The sequence below is a fragment of the Jaculus jaculus genome, chromosome 2 (genome assembly GCF_020740685.1).
Source record: "Jaculus jaculus isolate mJacJac1 chromosome 2, mJacJac1.mat.Y.cur, whole genome shotgun sequence".
NCBI classification, from domain to species: domain Eukaryota; kingdom Metazoa; phylum Chordata; class Mammalia; order Rodentia; family Dipodidae; genus Jaculus; species Jaculus jaculus.
In genome coordinates, this window is record NC_059103.1 from 175389752 (window position 1) to 175407727 (window position 17976).

At 41.0% G+C, this 17976-nt stretch overlaps 1 protein-coding gene across 3 annotated transcripts in view; it reads right to left on the reverse strand.

Moving 5' to 3' along the window:
* The window catches only part of Dpys (dihydropyrimidinase), a 92930-nt gene that overhangs the window by 38360 nt on the left and 36594 nt on the right, over positions 1-17976 (reverse strand). For all 3 annotated transcript variants that reach the window (XM_045143946.1, XM_004663009.2, XR_006635771.1), the window contains 2 exons: positions 17008-17149; positions 13312-13454 (listed from right to left, as the gene is read on the reverse strand). In XM_045143946.1, the coding sequence (XP_044999881.1) occupies positions 13312-13454; positions 17008-17149 (285 nt within the window). The remainder of the gene's footprint in view (positions 1-13311; positions 13455-17007; positions 17150-17976) is intronic.

Here is a 17976-nt window from a genome sequence, read left to right on the forward strand (position 1 = left end):
TTTTCAGTGGCTGGAAGCCCTAGTGCGCCCATTCTCTCTGTCTACCTGACTATTTCTGTATATCTCTCTCTCTGAAATAAAGAAATAAAAATAAAATATTAAAAAAAGAAAATCCTGTCTGAGATGTTAACTGAGTTACAATGAACTTTCCACGAGTTTGTAAGTTTTATCTATCTGAGTCCAAAAAAGTATTTCTACTTGACTGCGCATCAAAATTTCCTGTTACCCATAACTTATGGCTAACCCCACAGTGAGCAACCCACATTCCCCAACAAAGAGGGTCCCTGCGGAAGAGGGAGGTGGGGGTGGGGAAGGGGAAGGAGGAAAGGGGAGGGGAGAGGTGGCAGGGAGGAGGCTAATGATGGTACAAACATGGTGGTTGTACACACTGTGTACATAATTAATTTAAAAAAATGTGCCTGAAAAAAAGAACCTCCCTGATGGGCTTATAAATGATAGGTAGCTAGGTTCTGAGGAAGCAGGTTAAGGGAAGGACTTGAAAATCTGTACTTTGAGCAAATTCCCTGTGATGACATTGTTGGTCCAGGCACCAAATGTTGAAACTCTCTTTATAAATAAAGAGGTAAATCAGCTTAAATTTTTGATGTTTGGTTCAAACTATTAAAAAATAATAAAACTCTCCCCTTCTTTAAAGTACTTAACCACCTCCAAATATCATTCCATTTTGAATATTTCCTGAAAGAGGTGGCATATTTTTGTTAATGCTTTCTCTAAAGTTCTTTGTAGAAAGCCTGGTAATTAGTTGCCCACTAAGAATTTCAGGACCTGTAGGATTATTTTCAGGGACTGACAGCAAATTTCCTTTGATCCCTTTTTATTCTGTCTTCTCTTTCCTCCATAACCAAGAACCCATGTATTTAAGGTAACTAGCCAGAATTAAAAGTGAATCTGAAACCAAAAGCAGGATTGTTTGACCTACAGAATGATCCAATTTAGAAGGAGCCACCTTAAGGGGCAGGCCTGGTGGATACCAAGTAGCTGCTGGCTCTGAAACTCATGATTGTCTAGAAGTCAAGAAAGGGGCTGGAGAGATGGCTCAGCACTTAAAGGTGCTTGGTTGCAAAGTCTGACAGCCTGGGTTTGATTTTCCATACTCACATAAAAAGCACAAAGTAGTACATGCATCTGGAGCTCATTTGCAGTGTTAGAAGGCCCTGCCATGCTTTTTTTTTTTCCTCTCTGTGTCTCTCTCATAAATAGATGAATATAAAAGTTTCTTTAAAAAAATTTTAAAAAAGTCAGGAATGGATTTGAGAAGATGAAGGAAATGCTGTGAATTCTTTATGGTTTTTTTTTAAGTTTTTAAAAAATATTTTTATTTGTTTGCAAGGAGACAGAGAGGTAGGAGAGAGAAAGGATATGCTAGGGCTGCTAATTGCTGTAAACAAACTCCAGATACACGTGCCAATTTATGTATATGACTTTACATGTGTACTGAGGAATTGAACCTGAGTTGTTGTTAGGCTTTACAAGCGAGATAGTGCCTTAACCACTGAGCAATCTCTCCAACCCTAAATGTTTCATTTATTTATACTTGCAAGTATAGAGAGGGAGAGAATAAGAATGGGCCTGCTTCCACAGAAAACAAACTCCAGATGTACATGCCACTTTGTATATCTGGCTTTATGTAGGTACTGGGGAATCAAACCCAGGCCATCAGGCTTTGCAGGTTGAACCATTGAACCATCTGCCCGGCTCTCTTTATTTATGTTTTTAACTTAAAGTGAAACTGTAAGATGTAAATCATAAGCCACTTCTAAGACCTGATAAACAATGTTCAGGAAAGAAATTTAATGTAAATTTGTTCACTAATTCAATGCTTGATAATTAGTGCATCAAACAGTAATCGTGCTCCTATATTTTCCTGGAATTATATGGGAAGAAAGGCTGATGCGAACACAGGAAAGCACGGGATACCTGCAGATGGGAAGGAAACCACAGCAGGGGTGCAGTTAAAGCTGTGCATTTTATGCAACCTCTCCTCGATGTTAGGTTTTTGCCCAGTTTTAATGCTGAAAATAGCCTACACTTACTTTGGCAGAGGCGAATGCTCACAGATCGAATGGGTTACTGTGATTTGTGTCTAAGCTGCTTTTCTTTGATGATTTGAGGGAGAAAAAAAAAACATAGCCATTAGTAGTAAAGTCCCCAGAAATAATTTCTAGTTCAATTGAAAGTTTCAGTTGCATAAGGACATGTTTAAATAAACAACTTCTAACAAATAGTGGTTAAAATTTTACCCATGTGTAATCAGCAGAGCTAGCTTTTTCTTTTTTTTCTGATCCTTCATGAGGAGTCTAAACTTTTTAAAAGCAAATATCTTCTGAAGGCCACAAAGTAAACCTTAGGTTGATTTGTTTGAACAGTTTCACTACAAGTAAGTTTTGTAAGATGTCAGCTCTAGGGGTATAGGAGAATTCTGATTTCATCGGGCTGTCTTAGCCAAAAGAATACAGCCAAACTCCTTAATTTTAGTGAAAACTGGAGGTATAAAAGAAACCTGCGAAATGAAGTTTTTTTTTCCACGTGCGTATGTGTGCATGTATATATGCATGCTATGTTTTAGGTGGGTGCACACACGTGTTCCCTCTTTCACTTTCTACCTTATTTTCTTGAGGCAGGGTGTCTCGATGAGCCTATAGCTCACAAATTCTGCTAGGCAAGCTGCCAGTAAGCCCTGGAGATCTGATTGTCTCCACCTCTGTAGTGCTGTGCTTACGGCACGTACCACAATGCCCAGCTTTGATGTGGGTGCTGGGAATCTACACTCAGGTTGTGATGCTTGTGTGGCGAGCATCTTACCCACTGAACCATCTCCCCAACCCTCACACAAGCAGCTGTTATATCAACTTGTGTTCCAGTATCCTTAGTTCCTATCTGAATTAAGTCAGCATCCAATGACTTCTGAATGACGGCTATGGCTCATCACAACTCCCTCTAATTCCACAGGTTGACCACCTTACTAATAAACTGTCCACTTCATATACCATACCAAGTACTATCGAGCATTACTTAATCACGAAGCATTTTATGCATGTGCTCTTAAACACAACAATGCTAAAAAATACAAATATTATATTGCCTCTTTGAGAAATAAATTCCAGGGCTCAAGAGATGGCTTTAGCAGTTAAGGCGCCTGCCTGCAAAGCCAAAGGACCTTGGTTCAATTCCCCAGAACCCACATAAGCCAGATGTTCAAGACAGTGCATGCATCTGGAGTTTGCTGGCAGTGGCTGGATGCTCTGGCTTGCCATTCTCTCTCTTTTCCTTTATCACTCTCAAATAAATAAATCAATAAAAGATTTTAAAAATAAATAAATTACAAATATGAAAAAAAAAATCAAGTAACATTCCCAATGTCAACCCAAGTGGCAGAGGAGGAGTTTGGTTCTGAGCCTTTCTCTTCCCACCCTGGTCCTGCTTCCCACTTGTCTGATGGAAGGCTGGGTTCAGGTGGATTAACAAAAACCACTTATTCCTCAAGATACTTCACTTTCACCTACCTTGAAATAGTCACAATCACTGCATAAACCCGTCGGGTGCCCCCAGAGCTTTGCAAAAGCGCAGCCCAGCCTGAGCCGTGGCCCTGACACCATGCTGTCCCCATGAAGGGACATGCCGTCACTTTCTACTTAGACACCCAGACAAAGCTTATGCCCCCCCCCCCATGCCATGTGCGCTAGGATGGTGGGAGGCTTGTGGCTGGGGGAGGACTTCATTACAGATTCTGTTAGAACAAGTGTGAAAAGCAGAGTCTTCAGGCTGACCAGCTTTTGCAGGCAGGCTGCTGGGCTGTGTGTGAGTCTGGCAGTGTATGCACAGGCTTCTCAGGAGGAGGGGATTAGCTACAGAAGTTAGGATCCACAATGTGCAATGCTGAGTAAACTGCTGGGTAGCTTCTTTGAAATGACCACTGGTAACAGCTACATGCACACACCATAAGCATCCCTACTGACTTCTCATTGCTATTTGCTCCTCATTTCTTCTTTCCTCACACCCTACAGTCCCCACTCATGATGGTAAAAGTCATTCTTCCTCTGTTTAATATCACACACAAGCCCCTTCCAGAACTCAGAGCTACAAGCCATTACTCTTCACTGAACATAAGGTCAAATTCGTTTTCTTGATAGTCAGTGAGAAAGGGGGGAAGAAAAAGCCTAAAAGCTGACACAAAGCCTTCAAGAATGGCATATTCAAGGTCAAAGCTTGCTGTAATTGAGTGAAAAATAATAATAATAAAGACTAAAATAATGGAGCAAAAATATGCCTGCTCTGCAGAATCCAGACCAGCCAGAAGTCTTTGGTAAGTGTTCCAATGCACACAATGTGTTAGCTGGGTGTTTGTGTGCTTGAGATGCTGTGAGATACCCTGTAGCTCATAAATACTGAAAAGGGACAGTTTCCATAGTAACTAAGTGCTCTTTAATGAATACTGAACAACTGAAGCTCAGAGGATGGTCTTAGATTGCCAGAACATGAGTTATTGCTGCTGCTGTGGGCCTGCGAATAACTTCCATGCCATTCCCTCTAATCAGATTTTTAACAAGTTGGCCAATTTGGCCACATGACACCACAAGATTCTGTCTTGATATCATATGAAAATCATATTCCTGATTTCTTTCCCCTACCTCTAAAAATGCCAGAGCATTCTACAGAAATGGGTCAAACATCTACATGGGGAACGTGTCCTTAGATTTAAAGCCTTGACCAGAGTAGTGAAGCGTTAGGACATGCTTCTGTCACAAGCAATAGGATGAGCTCAGTGAGCCTTAAGCTGAATATGGCAGCCGCCTCACTTCCAGAAGAGGTGGATGCCCAGCCCTTCGCACTAAATGCGGCATTTTTTTTTTATTGTGCAATGACACAGAAGAGCTATTGCAGTTGATGTTTTTTTGCAGGAACTTTTTTTACAGGCCAGTAATGTCTAAGGTAATCTTTCATCAGGATGTCCAAACACCCACTCCCAATTTTCTCTTTCCATCCATCACCACCTGTCAAATGCCTAACTCCAGAATCATCCAGTTTTTTGTTTTACAGGTTTACAAAAAAAAGGAAAAGATAGAAAAGAGGATGGCTGCCTTCCTTTTCTTTTCACTATTGTCCCTTGCTAGCCTTAATGTGGCTTTATGGCTATAGATCGTGTGACAAACACACTTATTTTTATGCCAGTAATAACTAACAAGGAAAATAAGTGAAAGCTCCCTGTACCAGGAAACCCCACATAATTAGCAAACGGGCCCTTCTCTAGAGACTGCCTTGTTCTTGCATAACCAACAGCTCAGATGGCTCAGTGCAGGCTGTGGGCGCCCCCATCAGGATCTAAGGCGCAATACAGGGTGCTGTCATCAGAGATAGCTATTAAAACCAGGCAATTGATTTTGCTAAAAAATAAAAAAGTTAATGATTTTTATTTTTCTCAGATAGGGTCTCATTCTAGCCCAGGCAGACATGGTGTTACTCTGTAGCCCCAAGATGGTCTTAAATTCATGGAACTCCTCCTACCTCAGCCTTCCCAAGTGTTAGGTTTATAGAGGTGAGCTAGCAATGCCCAGCCATATAAAGAATTTTTGCAGCCAGGCGTGGTGGCGCACGCCTTTAATCCCAGCACTCTGGAGGCAGAGGTAGGAGGGTTGCCATGAGTTCAAGGCCACCCTGAGATGACAGAGTTAATTCCAGGTCAGCCTGGACCAGAGTGAGACCCTACCTCAAAAAACCAAAAAAATTTTTAAAAATTTTTTAAAAAAGAATTTTTGCAGGAAAATTGTGGCCAGTATCTAATGGCATGATCTAACGAAAAACTTACATGATTAACAGAACTACAGTTAAAATTAAGATCAGGTAGGTAAAATTAATGAAAGTATTTCTTGCAAGAAAAAATATCTTCCCACAGATATATTTGTTTGAATAAATACTGCTTCACCACAAGGTAAATTCCATGTAAAATCTCCTCAGTCTGAAATAAACAAAGCTAAAATTGGAGCTAGTCCATGATCTCACCTTTCCCCCTCTCCTCTGCAGTCTGACTCTGGTTTCTCTCCCAAATAATAATCAGCCTGAACTGCTTCATGCCAGATTCCTTCAAGGTACCTCAGTTTACCTTGCCTCTACTTCAGTCATGACTCTCAGGACCAGACACTTCACCTATTCTTCTTTCCTGTGATTTTATGTCTCTGACTTCTCAGAGACAAGATCTTTCTTCTCTGAACGTCTATGGTATCTTGTTTCCCCTCCCATATGATATTCTTAGCAAGTCCTTAGACTGATAACATTTCATTTTATATTTCATCTTCTCTCCCCAGACTGACAATATCCTAAAGGCACAACCAGGCTCTGTACAACCTTGAGCTCAGTTCCTGGCCCCTGAGGTGTTATTGTAAAGGACTAATTTATTTTTGTTTGTTCCTTGGCAATTTCATAAATGTGCAGAATGTATGTTGATCATTTACACCTCCACTGACCTCCTGCATATCCTCTCCCTCCTTTGAATACCTCCTTCCCCCTCAAACTTTCATGCCTTTTTTTTTCTGAACTTAATCAGGGTTGCTTCCCTGAGCATGGGTGGGGTGGTCAGTGGGAAGGAGCGTATGAAGTCAACTCTTTTAGAGCATCTATTCCTCTCCCTAAGAGTTCTGCTTGGCAAATTGCTCCCAACCTCAAAAATCAAGGGGCCAGCTGGGCGTGGTGGCGCACGCCTTTAATACCAGCACTCGGGAGGCAGAGGTAGGAGGATCGCCGTGAGTTCGAGGCCACCCTGAGACTACATAGTGAATTCCAGGTCAGCCTGAGCCAGAGTGAGACCCTACCTAGAAAAACAAACAAACAAAAAAAAAATCAAGGGGCCACTTCAGGACAAGACCAGTAACACAGTCCTTCCTCTTGCCCTTCTTAGATCCTTTGTACTACAGTTATCTGTATGCATTCATTTTTCAACAGGCATCTATAGGTCATATGCAATATATTAAAAAGCCCAAGGTGAGGAAATGCTGTTCTTACTGTTCTCCTTGCCGTAGCTGTTGCTGAGTACAACCTTTCCAGCTGTCCTCTAACCATTGTCTAATCAACACCGGCTTTCATGAAGCAAGGGAAATTGCTTCCTCCCATTCCCTTGCTCAACAACATTTACTGAGTTTCTCCTCTGACCCGAACTAGGCCAAGCCAGGTTCTGGAAGACCAATGAAAACATGTAACTAATGTTTAAATGCTTCTCTCCTTCACTTTGGGCAGCATATAGCAACTGCTTTCCAAAATGTCCAATGTAGAAGAGGCAGATGGTTGAACCATGGAGAAGCCTGGCAAAGACTGACTCAGCCAGGTGGTCAGTCAACTGTGCCATGTCATATCCTTGTGGTGTGACAAAAGTGGCACTTTACTTCTATATTATTTCTCCCTCAAACTTGTACTTCAGGGAAAAATCACAGTAGAGAGACTTTCTGCAAAATATCTGAGTAATATTCCTCAAAACTGACAAGGTCATCAAAGCAAACTGTCACAGATCCGAGCAGCCTAAGGACACTTGTCAACTAACTGGGATATGGGATCCTGGATGAGATGCTGGCACATCAAATAAATGCTGGATAAGTAAGTGAATCTGAGGGCTGTAGAGATGACTTAGAAATTAAGGTACTCGCCTGCAAAGCCAAAAGGACCAGGTTTGATTCCCTAGGACTCACATAAGTCAGATGTACAAGGCGGCCCAGGCATCTAGAGTTCATCTGAAGCTGCTGGAGGCCCTGGCACGCCCATTCTCATTCTCTCCTCTCTCTGTCTCAAATAAATAACATATGAAAAAAAAAAGAAGTCAATGAATCTGGAGTGTGGACTCTAGTTGACAATGGCATATCATTATTGGTTGAATAATGGTGAGAAATGTGCCACACTAATGAAAGGTCATACTTGTGGATAGTAGCTGAGGGATAGGAGGGAATTCTCTGTACTGTCATTGTAACTTTTATGTAAATCTAAAACTATTATGAAAAATATTCAATTTTTAAAAATGGAACAACACTTCAAAAATATTAAGCAGGGAGACTGTGCAGGAAAACTAAGGTGCAAAAAAGTAAGTGGGTGTGCAGTGTTCACTAGGATTCAGAGTGTGAGGTTTTGGAGGAGCCAGCAGCAAATACTTTCCATTTCTAAGGACAGTGAAAAGCTATGGATGATGTGTGCACAAAGAGAAGGCTAAAAATATTGTGATGCATCAGAAAGGTCCTAGCTGAGGTCATCAGCATAAATTTTGGTTTGGAATAGCCAGACCAATTGAATACCTTTCTCATAATAAGCAGGCCAAGAATAGAGAAAGCGGGTGCTGTGATCAACCCAGATAAGGACACAGCATAGATTCTGTAACAGTCTCTGCCTTTGAATGTGAACCTTGAGAAATATACTTTCTCCTTGCTCTTATAGTCATCCAGATTCATTATTCCATGAAGCCTCCCCCTCTCTCCTTTTCCATGTATCTCACAATTTTCATGTGGAACAAGATGAATAATTTGAACACAAAACATTCTGATGGTGGCTTAGAAATTTTTTTTTTTAAATAATTGAATAAGTAAAAGAACTCCAAAAGAACTTCAAGAGGATAGCAATATAAGAGGGTAGTGAAAGGTCTCCAGGATTTTGTTGTTGTTGTTTTGCTTTGTTTTTAAGGATCTGAGGGCCAGAAAAATGGAACCCTATGGTTCATCTGCTGTCTGATCACCACAGGCAAATGAGCTGAGAACACCTGAAGGGGAAATGCCCTGAAAAGTGTGTATTGAGCAAATTGAGGATGCGCAAGGTAACCATCAGGCTCTAGATCTTGAGTTTGTGGGACTCAGGTTGTGTGGTATGTCCACACATGATATTGCTTCATGGATTTCTAACAATAATCTTGTGACAAACATAGTAATTATTAATACTCTCATTGTACATGTGAGAAAGCAGATTTACACAGACTTACAAATTTTATGAATTTTTCAAAGCCAGGACTTCACCTTGCTCAGCAAGCTCTCTGCCATGGAGCTACACCCCCCAGCCTTACAGAGACTTCAAAGGCCCTTGGTAGAGCTCAGGGCCTATTGTGGTTTTGATTGTTTCTACCTCCAAAGTGTTCATAACAAACAGACCTGAACTGAAAGGCATGGAAGAATCCATCACACTTCTAAGGTAGACTTGGAGTACTAAAGAAGACTGAGCAGTCATGGTTAAAGGACAAATACACACACACACACACACACATATGTTACATATATATAGGGTACATATATGCTATATATATATTATATACCCCATATATATATTTATATATAAGGTGTATATACTGTTATATATATATATATATATATATATATATATATATGGACCATAAGACACAAACAGGAGATTTTAAGTATTTGATTGTCTTTACCATTGTTATATAAAGAATAAAATATATAAGTTCTCTTATAAAAGGGGACAGGAAGCAACTGACCTAACAGACCTGGAGTCATGTCTACTCAGCACAAACACTTTTTAGCTTGATCATAAATTAGTTATTCTTAGCCTATAATTAAGGGAAATGAAGTAGTTAATACATAAATCTTTTCTTTAAAAAAAACAGCTACACTTCTAGATCATTATGTCCTATTCTGAATCAACTGAATAAGAAAGGGAGGACAAAACAATGTTACAGAAATCAGTAGCTAGAACTTGTGGGAAAGTGATCTAAATTTGCATAGCCTAAAGCATGACTCAAAGAGATATAATCACAGCCTATAAATATCCTCCAAGCAGCAATATGTGGTAAAGAAAGGAAAAGAATTATTCACCACCTTCCATGCCGGTCATTTCTCTTTGTCCAGTTGTCTGATGGAGACAGAGCTTTCTGCCTGAGTTGAAGTGATCCTCAGAAATTAAAACAGCTTTGGGCTCACATGCTAGGGCCTGGTAGACATACTCAGGTGAAGGGTTAATGGAAAAGCCTAGGAAGAGCCTCCCAAGGCTCTCCACAGGATTAGGCACTGGACTAGTTAGTCATATTGCTCAGCAGAATATTTTTGTTTTCCCCTCACTTTTGATAAAGATTAATATAACAGCATCAAAATCCAAAGTAACATTGAGTTATTTGCTCGAGTGATTGGATGAAGAGATGGACCATGAAAAATGAAGAATATATAGTATGGGCGCTCTGATAATCAGGAGATAGCATGGCGCTGAATGTCATAGAAAGAACACAAGTTTATGAAGTCAAAGCCAGGTCAGGATCCTCAGACACAGCCTGTTACTTACGCTGTTGTACATTTACAGTTTCCTTGTCACAATAGAGTCACCATCAACCTCTTACCTGAGAAATCACAGTTATGATACTGAAGAATCTTTATTTCATAGAGAGCTAAGCAAGCTCCAATCACAACTGAACGTTATCATTATGACTCTCCCAGACATTATCCTTCAAAAATCATTTTTTCACAAATGTTTCTTCCATAAGATAGTTCTCTCCATTTTGAAACTGTCTAGGTTTTATAATTAAACCTTATGATCTTCCTGGACTGGCAAGATGTTTCAAAGGAACTCTTAGGTGGGAAGATGCCAGTTCAGAGTTCTTGCAGGTCAAGCACAAGGGACTGGGAGCCCTGGGGCTGCCTGAGTACAACTCCCCAACACCTACATAAAAGGCTCGACATGGCCACATCTACCCATAACTCCCATATGTGAGAGCTGGAGCCCAGACCATTGTTGGGGCTTATTGACTGAAACTGGTAGCTCTGGGTTGAAGGACAGACTCTGTCTCAAGGAACTACATAGGTGAGCAGTAGACACTGGGCTTTGAAGTTCTTCTCTGGCCTCTGCACTCATGCCCAACACATGCACATCTGCACACATGTGTGCATAGACTATACCATACGTACTGTATTCATGCATGCATGCTTGTACGTGCACGTGCATGCACACACAGACACGCACACACTTTGAAAAATATCTGCATAGCACCAACTTTTGAGCTGCTCAGGTTATTGATAGTTTCTCAATTATTGCAAAAATGAGCCTGAGAATCCTTTGCTAGGGCAAAGTAGCCCTTTGCAGAGTGGTGCTTAAAATATCAGGAGAATAATTTTCATTTTATTTATTTATTTATTTGCAACAGAATGAGGCAGAGAGAAGAGATACAGACAGAGAGCATGGGCACCCCAGGGCCTCCAGCAGCTGCAAATGAACTGTAGGTGCATGTGCCACCCTGTGCATCTACCTGGCTTTATGTTGGTACTGGGGAATTGAACCTGGATCATTAGGCTTTGCAGGCAAATGCCTTAACTACTGAGGCATCTCGCCATAAATATCAGGGGCCTTCTAAATGTAGTCAGCCCAATTCATCCACAGGCCAATCTTAATCTGTGCATTTTTTTTCCTGTTGTTTTTCCAAGAAAAATTTTCTAGCCTGGTAGAAACTGCCCGCCCCCACCATATTTGGTTTTACCAGGTATTGAACCCTTAAGGGCAAAAACTCTTTGTTTAACAACAAAGAGCTTGCTCCGTGACTGGCTGTAGTCTCAGGCTATTTCAAGAAATAAGGAGCTGATCCCTCTGTGTACTGCTCCACATGGATTTTAAAGCAGTGATGATGTTCAAGTGTTGTTTGAAGGCTACTTGCCATCACCATGGCCTGCCAACCACAGGTACCAAACCCCATGCTCATAGCTATTGTGGCTTCAGTCTCCACAGGGCTGCCTCATTCCCAAGAAGGTGGCATTACCACCTCTCAGAAGCTATGTACTTTTGCTTATAAGTAAACTCGTGTGTGTGTGTGTGTGTGTGTGTGTGTGTGTGTGTGTGTGTGTGTTCGCGCACTAGATAAAGTAAGTTTCCATGTAAATATTCTGACCCTATAAAATTATACCGGGTTTTGTCACCAAGATGCTAAAGATTCTGCCCTGGCTGGACTGGAAAGAAGCTGAAATAGACTTCATTTGAAATCTTCTTTACTGACAGTAACTACTCATGGAGCAGATTCTCAGGTGACGAACAGAAGAAGCTATTGGGTCAAAGGAAATTATATAGTCTTTTTTTTTAAAGTATTATATTTATTTATTTATGAAAGAGCGAGCGAGAGAGGAAGAGGCAGAGAGAGAGAATGGGCATGCCAGAGCTTCCAGCCACTACAAACAAACTCCAGATGCATGCATCCCCTTGTGCATCTGGCTTATCTGGGTCCTGGGGAATTGAACCAGGGTCCTTAGGCTTCACAGGCAAATGCCTTAACAGCGAAGCCATTTCCCAGTCTTTTATATAGTCTTTTAAAGGGAGGGGTCTCTAACTGGAAATAAAGCCTTGCTATTAGGTAGATGTGGCTTGAGTTGCTAGTATTAAGGGCCCAGAAAAGGCATTGGATAGATTATTGGGTCATAAACCAGGGTTCCCTGGTTTTAGCAGGTTATATTGTCTCACTCAGGCTGCTATCTCTCTCTCTCTCTCTCTCTTCTCTCTCTTTGTCTCTCTATCTCTCACTGTATCTCAGATGATTAAGGGACTGCAGAGAGGATGTGGCTATGTTGTTCTGAAGCGCTAGCATCTGTCCTCTTCAAGGTACCACATGTATGATCTAATAGTCCACACAGTGGAGGCAGAAGGGCCTATCGTGTTTCTGTATTTCTGCACGTGGGCTCATACAGTGCTAAAGTATGTAGGGTTGCCTCTGCTACAACTGCTCTGTTTATGAGCAATGTAAATCAGCATGCAAGTGCTGTCTGTGTTAACGTCCTATGAGGAGAAGGTAGCAGACATTCAACCTCTACCAAATGCTTTCCCGAGCTAGTGGAATTTGCCAGACCTGCAATATCAAATTATGGAAACTGGAAACAAAAAAGCTCAAGTCTTCTGGGGATGACAGGTGAAGATGAACTCAGCTGGAAAATTTGGCTAACTCAAAGTGACGTCTTTTGTGCTGGAATTTTTCTATCTGAAAGCTTTTAAAAGGCTGTAATTATTTTTTTTTTTCAATTCAGCCCTTTTCAAATTTAGCCTTTTCTTCATCGCTTGGTACCTTTCCCTCCATGTGCATTCGGGTGTTTGCCAGGCACTGAAGTGGTAAATTCACATCGGTTTTCTATACATATCCATTTCCACACAATGCAGCACAAATTTGCACCCACTATGCCAAGAAAAACAAAAACTATTTGTACATCCAAATCTTTATCATGTGCACTGGCTCAGAATTCCTGAGCACAGCTAAATCAACCACCTAATAAGAAAAGGCTGAGAAAAGCCAGAGCAAAATCTCTGTGCAAGTTAGTGATGCACCTCCGTGGTCAAGCCGGGGAATACAGAACTCGGACTTACCTTGTGGCTTTGGGGTCCCAGATCACAATGTCAGCATCTGAGCCTACAGCTATCCTTCCTTTTCTTGGATAAAGATTAAAGATTTTAGCTGCATTTGTGCTGGTAACTGCTACGAATCGGTTTTCATCCATTTTACCACTATGCTGTAAAACAGTTCAGAGGAGAAAATTATTTGTTCTGATGACCAAATATTAAATATCTTCTGGCAATCAAGGTAAAAAAACCAAACCAAAACAAAAAACTTGCATCTCTTGAAGTAAATAGAACTGTGCCTAATTTCCTTTATTGAGAAGTCAACTATATAAGTATTAACCATTCATAGTGATAATGAAGAGACAGTGGCATCACACAAGGATCCTTGAAGATGACTTTTCTAGAGGCCTGACAGCTTAAAAAACAAATCCACTCTGTCTCCCCATCTTTCCCAGAATCATGCATGATTGCCAATGATGACAGCTAAATCCTGTCAAGAAGATCTTAAATTCCTATTTAAAATTGTCCACCACCATTACAGGCTTATATTATTATATAATATAATATATATTATATACAGACCTAAGACATATGAAATGAGCATGCAAACATTAAATGAAATATTATTAAAATAAGATAGGTAATAATGTTTCTAAATCAGCTGCCTTTAGGAAGGTGAGACATCAATGCAAGAGCTTTAATTATGTGCAACTGAAATTTCCATGAACCAACAATCATGGACATTTATTATAACAGAGTTTAATATGGAAACCTTAAAGGGTTTGTCTTTATGTCTATTGATATAAGAGTATCCTTAAGGTTTATTTTACTTTACTTTAAAAACCAAGAGCCACACCTAAACGTCATAGTCTCAGCAGTAAGTCATCGTAATCTTTCAGAAAATGAGAACTGCATGTATTTTATTGGGAAATATTCAGTTACTTTAAAGCCATATGTGTGCATACCTGTGAACTATAATAGATTATGAAATCTGCTGTAATACGGATACTTGCTGTAATAGTACAAGTTCGAGGAGGAAGGTTGTTTTATAATCTAGAAAAATCTAAGCAAAGAAAAATAAACGGGGAATCTATAGGGATAGTTAGAGCTGAGATGGAGGGAAAGGTAGATTAGCAGAAGGTAGAGCTAAGAGAGGTGTTTTAAAGATGCTTATAGTAAATTCATTGCTCAAATACCATCACTTCAGTAACAGAGAATAGTAAAGGGTTTTTAGGAGGAAAGCAGTATGACTGTAACTTCACTTTTGAGTGGCACCTCTGATACTGACATAGAAAAGATTGCATTAAGTGAGGCCCTGGGCACCAGGGCACTGGCTCTTGCAGTGACTCAAAGGATGAGCCTCCAAATGCAGTCACCATGAGTACGGAAAGAATAAGGCATTTTGGAAGAGAACAAGACTCAGTGAATAATTAAAATGATAAGTAGATATGATATCTAGGCAAAATTAATCAAAGAGGAATCTGAAACGTGAACTGGTTCATGTGTCATCTAAGAGAATCCTGGGAAACAGATGTGATAGGCATGACATTGGGAACGCTCAAGTTGAACTACTCTCTCCTGTTAGATCTCCTTTCCAATAGATGTCACCCCGAAGGACACTTCACACTTGACATTTGGCCATTTGATTCCTCTCTATCTCTAGGGGAAATTTTTTATTCATGAGAATTTCAAGAATTTCTATAAAAGATCCCATTTTGAGTCTCTGGAAGGGCTTGACCCCACTTCTACCTGCTCATGGACAGGAGCTCTCTGCATTTTCTCCTCTTTTCTTCTCTTAGACTCTGAGTTTTATATAATAAAAATCTCTCTAAACTTAAAAAAAAAATTCCCTCTAGACCAGGGTTGTCCACACTTCTGGAGTTTTGACATGATACTGTTATCATCTTCAAATATGTGGGATCATATTTATAGCTATCCTGGGACGGGTACAGCCTGTGTATCACAGAGTGGGCATGTCTGTCCTAGATGCTGTTATTCTATATGTGACTCATATGGCAAAATTTAAAATATCCTATCTGAAGGCCCTGTAAGTGGGGGACATTTACAGAGATTTCATGAAAGGAAGGGTGGGAAGAATAAACATCCTTCGTGTATTTCCATCATTTCAAGTATTTACACTAGTGACACATAAAGCACTGGGACTTAAGAATGTGAGAAATAAGGGCTGGCAAGTTGGCTGAGCAGTTAAGTGCACTTCCTGTGCAAGCATGAGGGCCAGAGGGGGCCCGAAACTGCCTGAGTTAGAACCTATATGAGCAGCTAGGCAGGGCCATGCATGCCTCTGGTCTCTTTCTAGCAAAGGACAAGAGCGACCAAGGAATTACCTAGGCTTGCAAAAAGCAGCAAGCTCCTATATCAGTAAGAGACTCTGGCTGAAACAAGAACAGGTGGAAAAGCCATGAAGCAGAACTCTCTGGCCACTGCATGTGAGGACACGGGGCATGGCAAGGGCACATACATGTGCATACACCACACACACACACACACACACACACACACACACACACACACACAGACATGGGGGGAGAAGAACATGAGAAGTGAAGCACAGGGCCTTAATAGTTCAGAGAGGCAATGAATAACCGACCCTCTATGGTCTCAGTCTTTGTCCCCTGTGCCTCTGCACCCACTGATCTCACCCACCCAGAGAAGACAAGGATTTGTGTGCCCATAAATCCTGAGGTGGAGTGGGATGGTATGGATGCAGTGTTGTATTCCCAGACTCCATTCACTGTATTAAATAACACTCAGAGGCTGGGGAGATGGCTCAGGTGCTTTCTTGCAAAGCCTGCCGACCCAGGGTTCAATTCCCTCGTACCTACATAAAGTCTTATGCACAAAGTGGTACATGTGAAATATAGAGCGTGGTAAGATGCCCTAGGACATCTATTGTTTGTCTCTCTCTCTTTTTTATTTATTTATTTATTTATTTATTTATTTATTTATTTATTTATTTATTTATTTTTGAGGTAGGATCTTGTTCTAGCCCAGGCACATAGAATTCTCTATGTAGTCTCAGGGTGACCTCAAACTCACAGTGATCCTCCTAACTCTTTTTCCTGAGTGCTGGGATTAAAGGTATGTGCCACCATGCCTAGCAGGGTTTTTTGTGTTTTTTTTGTTGTTGTTGTTTTGGTTTTTTTGTTGTTGTTTTTTTTTGTATTTGCAAGCAGAGAGAGAGAGAGGAGAGAGAGAAAGACAGAGAAAGAGAGAGAAAGAATGGGCAAGCCAGGGCCTATAGCCACCTGCAAATGAGCTCCAGATGCATGGTCCACTTTGTGCTTCTACCTTTACATGGGTACTGGGGAATTGAACCTGGGTTGTTAGGCCTTGCAGGCAAGTGCCTTAACCTCTGAGCCTTCTCTCCAGCCCTCCACCTTGCTTTTTTTTTTTTTTAAGTTAAGGTCTCACTCTAGCCCAGGCTCACCTGGAATTATTGATGTAATCTTAGGCTACACTTGAACTCACAGTACAGTGACCCTCCTCCTACTTTTGCCTCCTGAGTATTGGGATTAAAAGCATGCACCACCACACCTAGCCATTCTCTCTCACTTTCTCTATCTCTCTTCCAAATAAATACATGCAAAAATAATATTTTAGAAAAAAATCAGGAAGCTTCTCTGTGAAATTTTGTGTCATTGATCACACAAAAAGCAGAATCTTGACTGAACTGGACAAACAGGACAATACTATGAAACTCACCACGCCTTTTTCCCATATCACTGACATCCGGTCCTCAACACCATTCACCCCGTTGGGAATCTTAGTAAAGTCATCCTTCCCTAGTGCTTTCTGGCAGGTGTTGAAAGTGCAGTGGTCAGTCCCTGTTGTGGTCAGATCATCACTGGAAAGGAAAAAGAATGAGAGGAAGAGGGCGAGTAGATGGAACATGTAGGAGGAAAGTACCATGGTGTTTCCTAACCTCCTGATTCCTTCTCATGAGAAGTCACAGCAATGTAGCAGAGAATGAGCAGAATTTTCAACTAATGTAATATTTCATCACTCCCCTAACTTTATCCTAAAAATACACTCACAATAGGCGTGATTCAGGGCCATGGGTATATAACTTGGTTCTAGGCTCAACTCCAATCTAACTAGTTTTGTGATTGTGAGCTTGTCTCGTCTAGAAGTTAGAAGTTGTGTGTACTTAACAATGCCAACATCAGGGTCACTAGGAACAATGTGGGTAGAAATTCCTTGTGAGTAGAGTACCATTGAAGATAGCACCATGGTGACCCATGGGAATAGAGGCACCTCCTCCAGGCAACCCAGGGCCAGATGGACACACTGTGATGACAAGAGGTGAGAATGTCTGAGAATAGCAATGTTGTTGGGGATAATAATTCTTTGATTTGCAAATAATCTCAGGGATACATAAGTATGAGAAGGGAAAGTGAACTCTTTTTTTTTAAAGTCAGACTTTTTATTTTAAATTTTTTTTGTTCATTTTTTATTTATTTATTTGAGAGTGACAGAGAGAGAGAAAGAGACAGAGAGAGAGAGACTGAGAACAGGCACACCAAGGCCTCCCGCCACTGCAAACGAACTCCAGACGCGTGCGCCCCCTTGTGCATCTGGCTAACGTGGGACCTGGGGAACCGAGCCTCGAACCGGGGTCCTTAGGCTTCACTGGCAAGCGCTTAACCGCTAAGCCATCTCTCCAGCCCGAAA